The sequence below is a fragment of the Montipora foliosa genome, chromosome 1, assembly GCF_036669935.1.
Source record: "Montipora foliosa isolate CH-2021 chromosome 1, ASM3666993v2, whole genome shotgun sequence".
In the NCBI taxonomy this organism is placed as follows: domain Eukaryota; kingdom Metazoa; phylum Cnidaria; class Anthozoa; order Scleractinia; family Acroporidae; genus Montipora; species Montipora foliosa.
Window position 1 is genome coordinate 49,584,221 of NC_090869.1, and position 16,654 is coordinate 49,600,874.

At 40.3% G+C, this 16,654-nt stretch overlaps 1 protein-coding gene across 1 annotated transcript; it reads left to right on the forward strand.

Moving 5' to 3' along the window:
- Positions 1–3,631: 3,631 nt before the first annotated feature.
- On the forward strand, positions 3,632–5,959 carry LOC137978648 (uncharacterized). The gene has a single exon (XM_068825657.1). It carries the CDS (start codon positions 3,650–3,652, stop codon positions 4,271–4,273), a length of 624 nt encoding a protein of 207 aa, XP_068681758.1. The 5' UTR covers positions 3,632–3,649; the 3' UTR covers positions 4,274–5,959.
- The last annotated feature ends 10,695 nt before the right edge of the window (positions 5,960–16,654 follow it).

Consider the following 16,654-nt stretch of genomic DNA (forward strand, 5'->3'; position numbering starts at 1 on the left):
GGCACACCTTAAATTACGCTCTCGTTTGTCCACCTTTTCTATAATCCCATGTGTTACTTTGAGTTGTGTCAGATCAGTGCTAGTATTGTACCCTTTTCGGCACGCCTTAAATTGCGCTCTCCTTTCTCCACGTTTTCTATAATCCATTTACTGTGAGTTGTGTTACATCACTGCTAGTCTCATACCCTTTTCGGCACACCTTAAATTGCGCTCTCCTTTCTCCACCTTTTCTACAATTCCCTTTACTTTGAGATGTGTTACATCACTGCAACTCTCCTGCCCTTTTCGGCACACCTTAAATTACGCTCTCCTTTCTCCACCTTTTCCATAAAAGTTCCCTTTGCTTTAAGTTGTGTTACATCAGTGCTAGTCTCGTACCCTTTTCGGCACGCCTTAAATTACGCTCTCGTTTGTCCACCTTTTCTATAATCCTTTTACTTTGAGTTGTGTCACATCAGTGCTAGTCTTGTACCCTTTTCGGCACGCCTTAAATTGCGCTCTCGTTTGTCCACCTTTTTTATAATCTATTTACTTTGAGTTGTGTCAGATCAGTGCTAGTCTCGTACCCTTTTCGGCACGCCTTAAATTGCGCTCTCGTTTGTCCACCTTTTTTATAACCTATTTACTTTGAGTTGTGTCACATCAGTGCTAGTCTCGTACCCTTTTCGGCACGCCTTAAATTGCGCTCTCGTTTGTCCACGTTTTCTATAATCCATTTACTGTGAGTTGTGTTACATCAGTGCTAGTCTCGTACCCTTTTCGGCACATCTTAAATTACGCTCTCGTCTGTCCACTTTTTTTATAATCTATTTACTTTGAGTTGTGCTGCATCAGTGCTAGTCTCGTACCCTTTTGGGCACACATTAAATTACGCTCTCGTTTGTCCACCTTTTCTATAATTCCCTTTACTACGAAATGTGTTACATCACTGGAACTCTCGTACCCTTTTCGGCACGCCTTAAATTACGCTCTCGTTTGTCCACCTTTTCTATAATCCATTTTCTTTGAGTTGTGTCAGATCAGTGCTAGTCTCGTACCCTTTTCGGCACGCCTTAAATTGCGCTCTCGTTTGTCCACGTTTTCTATAATCCATTTACTGTGAGTTGTGTTACATCAGTGCTAGTCGCGTACCCTTTTCGGCACACCTTAAATTACGCTCTCGTTTGTCCACCTTTTCTATAATCCATTTTCTTTGAGTTGTGTCAGATCAGTGCTAGTCTCGTACCCTTTTCGGCACGCCTTAAATTGCGCTCTCCTTTCTCCACCTTTTCTATAATTCCCTTTACTGTGAGTTGTGTTACATCAGTGCTAGTCTCGTACCCTTTTCGGCACATCTTAAATTACGCTCTCGTTTGTCCACCTTTTTTATAACCTATTTACTTTGAGTTGTGTTGCATCAGTGCTAGTCTCGTACCCTTTCTTGGCACACATTAAATTACGCTCTCGTTTGTCCACCTTTTCTATAATTCCCTTTACTTTGAGATGTGTTACATCACTGAAACTCTCGTACACTTTTGGTCACGCCTTAAATTACGCGCTCCTTTCTCCACCTTTTCTATAATTCCCTTTACATTGAGTTGTGTTGCATCAGTGCTAGTCTCGTACCCTTTTCGGCACGCCTTAATTAAATTACGCTCTCGTTTGTCCACGTTTTCTATAATCCATTTACTGTGAGTTGTGTTACATCAGTGCTAGTCTCGTACCCTTTTCGGCACATCTTAAATTACGCTCTCGTTTGTCCACCTTTTTTATAATCTATTTACTTTGAGTTGTGTTGCATCAGTGCTAGTCTCGTACCCTTTTGGGCACACATTAAATTACGCTCTCGTTTGTCCACCTTTTCTATAATTCCCTTTACTTTGAGATGTGTTACATCACTGAAACTCTCGTACCCTTTTGGTCACGCCTTAAATTACGCGCTCCTTTCTCCACCTTTTGTATAATTCCCTTTACATTGAGTTGTGTTGCATCAGTGCTAGTCTCGTACCCTTTTCGGCACGCCTTAATTAAATTACGCTCTCGTTTGTCCACGTTTTCTATAATCCATTTACTGTGAGTTGTGTTACATCAGTGCTAGTCTCGTACCCTTTTCGGCACATTTTAAATTACGCTCTCGTTTGTCCAATTTTTTATAAGTCCATTTACTTTGAGTTTTGTTACATCAGTGCTAGTCTCGTACTCTTTTCGGCATGCCTCAAAATACGCTTTTGTTTTTCCAATTTTTCTATAATTCCATTTACGTTGGGTATTTTTTACATGAGTGTTGGTCTCGTACCCTTTTCGGGACACCGTGAAATACGCTCTCTTTTGTCCACCTTTGTATAGTTTCATTCACTTTGACTTGTGTTACATCAGTGCCAATCTGGCACCCTTTTCGGCATGCCTTAAAATACGCTGTCATTTGTCCAATTTCTTTTTTTTACCCTGAGTTGTGTTACATCAGTGCTAGTCTCGCACCGTTTTTAGCACGGCTTAAAATACTCTCTGATTTGTCCAATTTTTCTATAATGCCATTTACTGTGAGTTGTGTTACACTGGTACCAGTTCTAACCTCACACCTTTTTCGCCACCCATTATGTAAAAGATGTAGCTACGGTGTCTCATGTCGTTGCCGTTGTTTTGGTTACCGCGCTCTCATGAGATTTCTGATAATACTGTTGAGAGTCTGTTTGCTTAGCTACGCTGAAGAACTCAGCTGAACTTTTAATATTGCACAGGATACGTTCTCGCCCTTGAGATTTTAAGGGGGTGCCTATATTTTTTGCAAAAATGACAAAACAAAATATTGTTTCGCAAAGTTACAATTTATCACGATCCTTCAAGTATGATGTATTTAAAACTGCTATTTGACGTATTTGCAATTTTTTCATTGCAAATGCTCGGCAAAAAAAAATCCCTATTTCGAAATGACAAAATTACAGTTTTGTTATGTATGTTTGTGATTGAAATGCATTATTTTCCCGTTGTCAACCCTTTACTGTTTCTTTTTCTTTCGTCTATTTCGCATGAAGCCGTGAGGCGAAATCTTATACCATGTCACATTGTTAAAGGGGCTAGGTCACGCTATTTTAGGTAATTTTGTTTCATTTTGTTAATTATGAGCTCTAAACGTCAAATTGGCAGAGCAAGAGTCTTTCATTTGCAAAATCACGGCCATATAACAACTGAGAATGATTTTCCAGCTTTGTAAATGACATTTTGATAAAGATTGATATAAATTTGAAAAAAGGTGGGCCGATGTTTTTCAAATTGAACCAAATTCAATCCACTTCAATCCTCTCCAGTTTTGTCCATCCATGTCCCTTCTTGGCTTCCCTGTGTTTTGTTAGAGTTCTTCTATAGTTTTGAACAGTTATTTTGATATTTTAGTTAATTCTATGACCATTCGATCAGTGCTGAAATTGCCTAAACTTGCGTGACCTAGCCCCTTTAATAGCAGCACTTGAAACCATAGACAACCTGCTTGTTATCGTGTTGCATAATAGCATAATTTATGCGTCTGTACCCTTTTCGGCATGATGCCCTTCTCGGCATTTTACAATGCCCCACTGCTGACCCCTCTGCTCTCTGCATGCAGTAACCTGTTCTCGTCACCAGAGCCTCCCTCAGTCAAGAGAAGAGCTCTGGGGTCGAGAATGATTTCTCGAAAATGGCTGTTCGAATACTCGCATTTGGGGATAGTTTAACCGAAGGCTGGTGCTATTTTGGGACCGAATTTCATCCTTATTCGCGTAAACTGCAAATCCTTCTGCAATCTCTACCTTTATCCAAGTCTTTCAACATCGTAAATAGAGGAATCAGCGGAGAAACCACGGAACAAATGCAAGCGAGATTGCCCCAAGTTTTGGACAAAGATGGACCTTTCGATCTTGCTATTGTTCTAGGAGGTACAAACGATCTCGGTCTTTCACTTGATAAGGATGGCGAGCCTCTATTTCAACGACTCAAATCACTGCACGAGACAATCTTAAAGGGTTGTCCACTTTCTGTTGCATTAACCATTCCGGAGAGTGGCTTTGACGAGAAATTTCCTGCATTGAGGGAAAAGCGTTTCAAAGTGAACCATCTGCTAAAGAATTACGTTCAAGCTCGTAAGGATAAAGTGATTTTGTGCGACTTATCAACTAAGCTACCACACAATTCCCTGAATGAAGAAGATCGTAAAAGATTTTGGCATGATGGACTTCATTTTTCTCCAGAGGGGTACGAGAAAATGGCGGAAATAATATTTGAGGACATCAAACATTATTTCATGAAAGTTGAGGAGTCTTGAAAAACTTTTAAAAGAAGAAGATAGCGGTAGTTTCTTTCGATTCAGAAAAGAAGTGATGACGTTGTTATATTATGATAAGAGAACTTTTCAATCAATCATCTAATTTTTTGATGAACATTGGGAATCATAAAAAATAGGTTCCCAATCAATGATTGAGGGACTGGATTCATGACCAACTTTTTTTCACACTCTCTAGCCCTCCTTCTTCCAATAATGGGGTTTGCATTGACAGGACTTGATCTTTAGAATGTACATGATAGAAACAGCCTTTGCATTGTATTTTACAGGGATGAGGGGCTACCCACTGAAATCTCACTAAGACCACTTTTGCCCAGGACAACTAGTATAAATGAAATCTATGATCCACTTTTATAAACATTTCTGATATCAGAATGTCCATTCACGACTATGCATGCCTGACATATTCACAAGAATACAGTTAACCTTTTTGTTCAGGTTATTTTTCAGTCAGACTATAACTTTGTTAAATGTTATGAAAACCCTAACTGAAAATAACACGAACACAGTCATTGAGGTTAACAACATAGGACGTTTTCAACCAACTTGTAGAGACACCAATAAATATAGAGAAGTGTATGACTTCTGATGGCTAATAAGAGATCTTTTGTTTTCGTCCACCAACATTTTTGTTTTCATCCACCACATCACGTGAAAACCTCCTATTAGTGTTACTTTTGAAACACTATTTTTATTGCCTTCCATCTAAGTTCACTAATCGGCAGCTGATTGTTTATGATATCAATGTGATTTAGTTGATGTTTGTATAGGGTCATGTTTTTTGGACGCTACAATTATTGCAAAATTGTTACATAACAAATATAGTTCAGATAACAAGCTTACTTTAGACTTGCTGAAGTCCATTTTAGGTTAGTTGGTACTATGAGATTGTGCTCTGTGCTACTGGAAATTTGCTATCTTTGCTACGTGAAGTATTATTGTTATTCAAGTACCATTGGAGCTTGACCAAAGTAATTAAGTCACTTTCATTATTTTGCGCATGATTAGTTTTATAGTATCCTTTTAAGGTATATATTTCTTTATTATTAGTGTGTGCATCCTTTGCCGATTACATACAGTACGCTTCATTTTGTTTTTGTCTTGCCTTGTAGTTTTGAACGATAATTGCAAGCACAATCAGAGCTACATAATTGCTATTACAACTATTTGATGTCGCTACCTGGTAATCTAGAAGGATTTGGTGTTCTCCAAATAAGTACTGTTCTCCTGGCTATCAACTACTGTGAAGTTGTTGCTCGTGGGAATTGTGCATTTGTTTCTATGCTCCAATGTTTTTTGTGTTGGTATGATGCGCTAACCTGTCACCAACTGAAGGTCACATGTAGAATCACAATAGATTCTATTTTGCTGTGCATCTGTTCAGTAATATATCACAGATGACGTCAAAATGTGGTAAGAATAAATCACCTTGTCCATCACTGATGTTCTTACCACATTTTGATGTCTTCTGTGATCTGTTATTATTGAGCAGGTGCACAACATGGAATCTATTTGGTTTATATAATAGAAAACTGTAAGTTTTTGATGATGATGTCAGCTATGTGCCTCTTGTCTAATACATCTAGGTGAGAACCAATCAAAATGTGTGCGTTATTGTGCTTATTATATAAATTAATTTTAAACAGAGTTTTTGTGGAAAAATCTTCAGTGGTTGGTATTGCTTTGTTTCCTGACTGTCACAAATTTTCCAGGTTACTGAAAACTGGAAATCACAGACTGGGATGGTTGCAGACATATTGAGAAGTTGAGGGGAACAAAATTCTGCAATGGCCAGTGATCATTGCCCCCATTTAAAATTCAAATTTGTGCTATGGACAAAGTCGGTGACAGGTTAAGCTCAGTACCATTAACATTCCTTTAAATTGCTTCGGCCTAGTCTTCCTGAGACAGGCATCAGGAAATTTCCTGACATCTCAGCAAAATCTGGGATGGCCGTCTCAATTTTTTGACATATTAAACCTAGAGTTCACTTGAAAAATAGAGTCAGAGGGTCGCATCTTCTTCATGACTTCCTATGTTGAACTTTTCCCTCCTTTCATTGACACAGATTTTATTGTCTAATGCCAGACAATTTTGCTCGCTACTTGGGAAATCCTTAGTGCCAAATGGACAACGACACCTATTGACTCTTGTCAAAATAATATATTGTTTTGCAAGTCACTGCTAGCAATCCGGCCATAGACAGTCGGCCTAAGGATGTACTTTCATTTGTTTGTTAGGTGCCCATTCACATGAATCTAGTCCTTGTTACCAAAATATTTTTGTCTCTTCAGAGTATCTTATCAAACCGGAAACTGTAAAATATGGGTCGCATACCAGGGATAAATGTGCAGACTGCAGAAGCAACCCAAACGCTGTTCTAATACTACCTTTAGGCCCAATCATATCCAAAATGATGTTGAGGCTTTTGAGGTTTTGTACTCATAACAGGGCTTGATTTTTTCCACAGTCTTCGTCTTACACTAACCTCTTATCAACTCAGTTTTCCATTTAATTTATTCTCTGAAATCGCCCCAAACATATTGTTATATTTAGAACCTTTCGATTGAAAATTCACTTTATTATTTGCTTTGAAAGACGGAAAAAGTGGTTATACTGTGATCCATAACCGAGCAATGAAGGGGAATAGTTTAAATACTGGGTTGACGTCACAAATTAATTTACATCTTTGTTTTTCAAAGAACTAGTAAAATGCAAAGCAGTCTGACGTCAACCCATTGCCCTTCATTGCTCGGTTATGGATCACAATGTAACCACCTTTTTCCGTCTTTCAAAGCAAATAAAAGCGTGAATTTTCAACCCGAAGGTTCTAAAAACAAGACGATGTATTTGGGACGATTTCAGAGAATAAATAAACTGGAAAACTGTGTTGAGGTGAAAGGCACTTTAACCCATGACAACTAGGTGTGGCTCTGATATATTACTCTGTAAAGAAACTCCAAACTGTTGAACTAAAAGATACAGTGCTCAATAAACTAGCAATTTCCATCGGTTTTGTTTATTTCAATGTACGAGGTAATTCTATGTAGAAGCTTTCAAAGTCCCAAGGGGGTGGTAATGGACCTTGTACAGATTAAGGTATTGTTTGAATCCTTTCTTCAAGATTTTGAAATAAGATTTGAAAATCATGTATCTGTTATGGGTCCATCCCCTTTGTCCTAAATTCAATCTTTTATCCACTTATGTACATTGCACTAGCTCCAAAATAAATTTTCAAATGATATTACAATGCTTGAGTATTAGAGAATCTATAAAAGGTTCTTCAATATTTAGAAAGCATTTTGTAAACAAGTCTTATTTGATCCCAGCCCAGTGTTTTCCTATTCCCATTTCAGGATTGCATACAATCAGAAATTTTGGTGGTCTCACCTCATCATCATCATCATCATCATTGTCATTTACCGTCCATATTTTCCCATTTAAGATGGGTTGGACGAGCGATGACTGTCCTCCACATCATTCGATCTTGTGCCATATATTCCTCTGTTCCCAACATATGCATATCCCCCGTCACACACCCGCTCCACTTTTTCTTAGGCCTTCTTACCTGGCATCGGCCCTCAACTCTCAACTCCTCCACCTCATTCAACACAACCCCCTGAGTTTCGTACCGTAGCTAAATTACACTCATCATCCCACAGTTAAATATATGTACATATTTAAAAATATGATGTGATATGAAAAATATGAGAAGACACTAACATTAATGAATAATATTAAATCAGATTTCCACAAGCTTTATCTGATGTTAAGTTAATGTCCTCTTGATGTTGAATTCCACGCCCTTGCGGCTTGGAAAATAAAGTTATTCATGGAACGGTTTGTCTTGAAGACGGGGATCTTGAACTTCTTACCCTCTGCCACACATCTTGTTGTCGGGGAGGAGTCTGTAAAGTTTGTGATGATGATCCTGCATCGACCTGAAGAAGGATTTACAAAGGTCTTTAAGTTTCTCCTTTACTTTTGGTATCTCTGTCTGCAAATAGACTTCGCAGTAGCTATAATCCGGATATATAACTCTCATCGTTCGCCTTTGGATAGATTCAAGTTGTTCTAATAAGTATTTCGGGTACTGTAGAACCATACAAGGCATGCATATTCGAGTATTGATCTAATGCAAGTTATGTAAAACGTGACAAGATCTTGTTCAACCACGCATGCTCTTTTAAGAGACGAACAGAGTGGATTCTGTTGGAGGCCTTCCTAGTTAGAGACTCAATGTGATCGTTCCACTTTAAATTAGATGAGACAATTGGGCTCAGTAATTTATAAGATGTGACCATTTCAATGGGAGTGTTATTAATGGTTATATTGTTAATAACAAGTGTTTTCCTCTTGAAGGAAATCAACATTTCTTTACATTTGATAAGATTAAGCTTCATCCTCCCTTCATGTACTTCACGGCAAATTTTATCGGAGCTTTCTTTTTCTTGGAGAGAACTGGCGACGGCCGCGGCAGCGCGGATAGTTTCACCAATAGTAATATCGTCCATGTACTTCCAGCGCCAACGTTCACGGTGAGCGAGAGAATTTACCATAAGTAGAAACAATGTTGAACCCAGGACACTGCCTTGGGGAATCCCAGCAGGGACAGGTTTCTTCCACTCAGATGAAATTCCATCAATTCGAACTCTTTGGAGGCGCCCAGTCAGGAAGCTGCGGATGCTCTGAACCAACACAGGATGCACGCCAAATTGATGTACGATGTCAATCAAAATATGATGGTCCACTCTATCGAAACCTTTGCTTAAATCATAGAAACAAAGTCTCACTAAATCATTGGAGTCATCAGTTGATGACAGTAAAAAGTTCATCAAGTCCACCAGCGCACAAGTAGTTGATGAGCCCTTAACAGAGCCAAAGTGACGTTCGTCCAACGATGACCCAATTTGCTGAATGAGCAGGGAATTAAGGTGTCTTTCATATACCTTGCCAACAGGAGAAGTAACTGAAACACGAAATTTCTTAGGAACTGGACAGCCATCTGTTAGTTTCCATTGTGTGGGAAAGTAACCATCAATCAGTGCAGAATTAAAGATGGGCTTCAAGGGTTTGCCAGAAGGGAAGACATTTCCTTCAACATAGCAGTAGGAATTGGCGCAGGACCACTGGACATTTTACTGTTGAGACTAATCAGCATTCCTGACACCTCGGGGACAGCAAACTCAGCAGCATTATGATCAATTTCCAGTGGGTCGTATTCTTCAACAACTTTCAAAAAAGTGCTATTAATCATTTCTGCCAGTTCCATTCCAGAGACATCATGGGTACCAAAGGTTAGTCTACTTGGAATTGTGTTGGTTTTTTGTCTTGTGATTGCCTTCACTTCTTTCCAACACTTCCTTGGGTTATCAGACTTTGTATCTTCTAGTTTATTCTTATAATAAGTCTTACTAGCACGTTTGATCTCTTTCACAACCCTGTTACGGTAGAAATTGCTCAGCTCAATATTTCCCGATTTCCAGGCACGCAGTCTCTTTACAATAAGTGACTTGATGTTAGATGTCATCCATGGTTTATCGTTGGTATTTATTCGATAGGACTTGATAGGTACAGTCTGATCCAGGATAGAAATAACCTTGTCGTAGAAAAGAGTGGTTTTTTAATCTACAGAGTTGCAGAGGTAAATATCTATCCAATTCTGCCTCTTCGGGTGATCGTATAATTTAAGCAGGTTGGAATTATTCAGCTTACGCTTATTTATAACCTTATGGACTCCTTTTGGCGCTTAAACTGTTTAGGTTTATACAGGATAGCGTTGTGGTCAGATCTTCCAAGAGGTGGAAGCTGGGTGGGGTTACAATAATAACATTGGTAAGGATCAAATCAAGCGTTGCTTCACCACGCGTTGGGAAGTTGACAATCTGTTTTACACCAGGTTTCCGCTCAATGGGTTTGGCGTTGATCCGATTAAAATCGCCCAGGATGATAATTCCAGCTTCAGGATGTCTATTATGGTAGCCCGCATCACAAACATCGATAATATGGTGTTCAAGCACGTTTGCGTGTTGTTAGGGCGGTAAATAATTTCAGTTAGAATTGAACAAACTCCGCGTGGAAGCTTACAAGGGCGCGATTTCAGCCACAGGCGTTCATAGTCGTCGCACTGGTACTGGCATAATGCTGAACACTGGATATCATCAGCTTTAACCCAGGCACAAATACCACCATAACACAATTCCATAGCTTACCATGATGAAGCATAAGCCTGCAGAGATCTTAAATAATGAAGGTAGAGCAGTAAAAGTAAAAAAGCGAGTAGTAAATGTAAAAAAGAAAAACGATTAAAAAAAAAACCAAAATCCATAGAGTTCTCAAAATTGCAGCCGCTCGTCACGCAGTGCACTCAGGCTCAAGCAGCTGCTACTTTCTCTCTCACTGCTGTCTCCACTCCTGCTTCACAGTCGAGCACATCTCCCAGGTAAAAGAACTATTGTATTTCCAACACACCTCCATCCACCACCAACTCACCCTCCTCCTCATCATCACCATCACCATCCTCCGCGTCCTTCGCACGCCTTGGACATGCAAAGTTCTGTAGCCCTCGCAGAGTTCCGTCTCAGACCTGAACATCATTGATGATACCATTTATTACACTACGTACACAATACAGAGATTGCTGCCACGCCTCTACCACAGCATCCGCATTGCCATCTTCCTGACTGACTGGTGGTTTCACTGCCATAAACTTAAAGGCCAGTTCCCAATGACATAGAATCCCTTAAATGGAGAGCTTGGTCATCAAATTGATAATTTTGTCCATTCCCTGTACGTATACTGCTATTCACATTTTTAAAATTTTCCCTTCAAAATTAACAAAAAAACTAGGAAGAAATTGCCACAATTTAAGGAATTCATTGACACTATTTGAACAGGCCTAAGATTCTGGAGGTACTGGTCAAGGCGTTTGACCAGGGGTGGCTGATTTTGGTCGCACCTTGGGTTTAGGTGCTCTACTTAATATGGCTGAAATCTCCGTCCTTTCATCATAACTCTTCCAGAGTTCATACAGTTTCCAAAATCTCTTGTGTTATTTCTAGGATCTTGTCCACATCAACAGACAATTCAGCACACCATTGTTTGCAGTCTTTCTGTTGAACAGTCTTCCGCTATCCCCTCGCCATTCAATGTAATAATAGTATTCGTGGATAATGTTTCTGATAAGCGTATTTTGTTACTTGTCCATGTGACTTGGATTAAGTTTCGAATATATTCGTGGTATGTTATCTTTGCTAGAGAATCACACATTATGTGTGCATATGCCTAGAGATCATTCGAATGGGGAAGATATCGTTGACGTCACCTATTGTCATTAATGTGCCAACCAGAGCCTCACTGACTGTGGAAACAAAGGGTCTTTTGTTCCTGTGGTTGACACATTTGAATAACAAGAGCAATGTTCGTAAACAGATATCTTCCGTATAAAAGAAAGGAATATTACATTAGCGATGAGGATGAACACCACAACCCAAGTGAGTTCTACTGCTACTTCTTCTCCTTCCATAGCTCCTCTCCAACTTCCCGCGTTGCCGCCCTTTTCCTCTGCGGATTTGTCAACTCTTGCACAGTGTTGGGTGAAGTGGGTCCAGTCACTGGAATACTTTATTCTTGCCTCGGGTATCACTGATTCTACGCAAAAGCGGGCAGTTCTCCTTCACCTTGTTGGAAAAAAGGTTCAAGATTACATGTATTTGCAACATTACCTGACATTGATGAGGATTACACTACAGCGCTTGAACGCTTAACGGCTTACTTCAAGCCTAAGAAGAATGTGCTGTTGGAAAGGCATATCTTCCGTTCTGCCTCTCAGCTACCCGATGAACCCCTTGACACTTTTGCAACACGCTTGCGACATTTGGTAAAGAGTTGTGACTACGGGGAGAGAGCAAACAAAATGATCAGGGATCAGCTAGTGGACAAGCGCTATTCGTGGGACCTTCGATGAAGATTTTATTCAGGAGACAGACCTCACTCTGAAAAATGCCCTGTCAATTGTGCGCACCATAGAAGCTTCAACCGGAATGCTGTGCAAATGGAAACACCTTATTCGGCACCGATCTGCGATTCAGAGCAGAGCGTCCTCAAAATTTTAAAGTACCTAAAGCCAATGCCAATCGGAAAGTTTCTTCTACACCCATCTGTTATTTCTGTGGAAATAAAGGGCACAAGGCAAAGGACTCTGCAAGTGGTGCAACGTGTTCTCATTGTGGTAAAAAGGGCCATTTTCAACGCGTTTTCAACAGTATAAACTGTGGGTCGCGAGCGGCGTGAAGCTTTTCGCCTCTTTGAAACTAGAGAGCATTCACAAGATCACTCAACCAACGATGAATATCTCTTCGTTCTAGGAACTTCTGTTTTTCAGTGTACTGTTCCTGTTTGCATTTATGACGCGGAAATACCCGTAATCATTGACTCCGGTGCTAGTGTATATAAAACCCTACTGAAAACAGATCTCAGCGTTTACCCTTTGGTTCACCCGAAACCCATTGCTATTAGGGGGGTATTCGATACATGTGTGTATTCTCGTTCTACCGGCTTATCAACCGACGCGCGATTCACGGTTGTCGACCACGAAAACGCTGGTTGGCGTTTATGCAAGACCCGGCAATTGCACTAGACCTACTTAGAGTGCGACTAGCAGAGCAGGTGCATTTACGCTTGGTGGCGACAACTTTCACAGGGACAACTGATACCGTGCGAGTTTCCCACGTGGATCAGTTGGTAACGCAATACTCCAGTATTCTTGAGAGGGTTGGCAAATTGATAAACTATCAATTAAAGATTCACACCGATCCCGTGGCGCAACCTCTTAGACGAGCACCCTTTCATATAAGTAAAGAAGTCGATCAAAAGCTACAGCGATTGACAGACCTTGACATCATAGAAGACACCGAGGGTCCTACCCCGTCGGTGTCCCGCTTAGCTCCCGTTCCCAAGTCCAATGGGATATATGTGTTTGCATTGACATGAGGCGGCTCAACGAAGCGAATATTGAAGTAATGACAACGCGTTGCTCAGACCAGCCTAGCCATTCTCAAGAACAGGCTAAAAAGCGTGTTGTGCTGGAAGATTTGAGAGGAAGATAACAGCTCATTGGCAATGATCGAGGCTGCGACTTTCCGTACCCGGTTGAAAGACTTGCATACACATCCTTTTCTTTAAAGAGTACTTCTATGCATTTTTCGTGTTCCCTATAAAGGAAAGGAATCTTAAAACTATCGGAGACTCTCCTAATCAACTGCTTTGACCACCATTTTGAAAATTCAACTCCAAAGAAATGCGAACCACGCAAATGTTGGTCAGCGTAGATCACTCAATAATGTATGCAAGATTATTCCACAACACGATTACCAACAGCAAACCACAGACGCTCCTCTCTGACGTTTGAGGAGACCGGGCGGCTGTACACAGGCTAATGGAAGATAGAAAAGAAGTGTGCATTTGCAGACGCAAACCAGGAGCCATGATTTAGTTGTTGAAAATATGGTTAACTTAAACATTGGGTTGGTGTAAACTAAATGTAAGCTGCCATGGTATTTTACTGCCGATCAATAATCACTTTGCTTCTAATAATCTGACCCAGATGTTTTCTTATTTCGAATGCAGTATTGAAGTTAATGACTGGCAGGGCTTCAGTTTACGGCTTTGATTAACCAGAAGACTTTCACCTGAAAATGTCAAGGGAATTCTTCTGACCTAACCAAGGAGTTTCTTCACTGGAAAGATCAATACTACTCAACAGAAAGGAGGTTACCTTATCCCCTCCCTCCGTCAGTGCTCCGTTTTACGGGTATTTAAAGCTATAGCTACACGGATCAGTGGAAAGTCGAAACAGACGTTGAAGTCACCGCGAATCGAAGCGGGGACCTCTCGCTCCTAAAGCCGCACACTAACCAACTGAGCCACGCCGCCATTTTGAGTGAGAAGATAATCTCGTTTCCAGATCCCGTATATCAAGAGAGAAATTTCGGACGCTGTTGCTTGTCAATTTGGCAAGAAATGAGCTAAAATTAAACAAGTTTCTTTGACATTTCAGCCTGACTTTTGCCGTTTGCGTTAAACGCGATGCAAAATCTCTCTTTTAAGATCTTTTAACTCAAAGAAGCAAATGGTATAATTTCGGGAGAAAAACTGCTTAACTTTCAACACACGTATCCCAGCTCACGTCTCCCACGTATCTAGCTCCCGTATTGGGAGCTGCCAACTAGTGTAAACCTAAGAATTTATATAGGAATGTAACGATCGTATGTAACAGTTCAAATTTAATAAAAAACGACGTACACGAGCTCCATTGTTTGTCTCTGTGGCGTTTGGGACCATTTCATGACGATTCCAGCACGTTTAAGGTTCTCATTCTCTATCCATGAAGAGGTACAGTACCTTGAATTGAATGTACTGTTTGAATTGCAGAATTGATGGTTTGAATTCCACGCAGACGTCCTTGGCGTTCCTCCCCCACTAACGTCTGCTAAAACAAAAAACCACTTCCGTTCGTGGATTACGGACCAATCAGAGGCCATTTTCCAGTTTTAAGTAAACTCATGTTTTGTATGGCATTCTTTTGCAGCATGTCATTGGCTATGCACAACACAATTAGTCAATGCCGATTGGTTTCTTTAAATAGTGGGCAGACAGCCATTGAACGGAAGTGGTTTTTCGTTTCAGCAGACGTTAGTGGGGAGGGATGTGTGACGAAGCCCTAAGAACGTCTTTGTGGGAGGCTACGATTGAACAAGCCTGCGAGCAAGCTCTCTCGCGAGGTGCACCGCCCACCCACACCCCGCTAGAGAGCTTGCTCGCAGGCTGGGATTTAATGTTTGAATTTTGATTCTAAAACGCACCATACCCTTTTGATTAATTGACAATGTTTACGAAGAGCATTTTTTCCGCGTTTATGAAAAAATTAGCGGAAAAATATGCTCTCTTCGTTATGAACTATCGAGGGATTTGGTAGGAGTATTTAAGGAAGTGTCGAATGTAAATTATTCCTCTTGTTGCTCTCTCTGGGGGCTCTCATTCTTACTTGTGAAATTTTTTTGGTAACTTACAAGAAAATTAAATGTGTGTATCCTCGAGTCTTGTTATTGATTTGCGTCTTACGAGGTCTACATCATAGCAAAAGAAGTTTTGTGTGGGACAATTTTTGCCCCAGAGTTTAGGACCACCTGTGCCCAAGAGCAGTTTTGTAACAGGGGAATAAATCTTATAACCCGGTTATTATCTATCTGAAAAGCTGGGTGCGGCTTTGATTGTTTAGAGGGAAGAGCGGAGCTAATTAACCGCTAATTAAGACGCAAGGGGATTATGTATTAGCATGCAAGGGGGTTATTTGACTCAATGTCCTTGCGGCATTTTTATTACTGTGTTACCTCCTTGCATTCTAAAGCCTTACACTAGCAAGTTTTCCTTGACAAGTGGACTTGTCAAATCAGTTACTTATTAATGTTAAAAACAACAGAATAGTTTGTGAAATTAAACGTTCCAGTTCCTCTTTTTGGCTTTTTGGCTTTGGAGGCTCATTGTCGTCTTTTCTGTTATCACCAACTAATCTTTTCTTGTTCCGTGCAAGATATAGGACATGATTTCCTGCATGCATGCAGTGATACCTCGCCCGGTTTTTGTTTCTTGAAAAAACTACGCGACAGCATCCTCAGCACGAAAACAACCAACTCCTTCTCTTTGAATTCATACACACTGAGATCAATTTGTCGGCTTCATCAGTTTCCCCAATACTGCCTCCAAAATAACTTCGAGTCAGAAAAAATTCCGACTCAGAATCGCTGGACATCGCTCAGCTTGAGCTGCAGACTACAAGCAACTATCTGAAAACTTGAAACCATGCAGCACACAACTTGAATGATGCCAGATCCCTTGTGTAACAGAAATGAATATTGAATAGTCTGTAATTTTTGGTCAACAAAAACAAACAAAACAAAAAAGAATGTGCCTCGTTGGCACCACTGTCTTTACTTGTTAAGGAAGAACAAGTTGAACAAAATGAACAATAAATACATTTTTTCATCAAAGCTCTCCTGGGTCCGATGAGGAATCCTCTCCAAAGCAAAAAAAAGCCAGATGGTCTAAAAGATGCAGTAACCCATGAGATATTGAAGGCCCTTGCGGAATCGAAGATAAGAGATAAGTGTCCTTCACTTTCCGATTTCAGATCAGTTGCTTTATGTCTAATTGCTTACGCGGTTTTTTTTCCGTTTTCGTGAATTATGCCATATTAAAGGCCCTCCATATTAAGGGCCTCTTCATATGAGCCCACTTTCAAACTCTTTGTAAAATTGTCAATGTGTTCATTTGAGAGGGCGAGCTGGGTCAGTTTCCCTCAGCGAG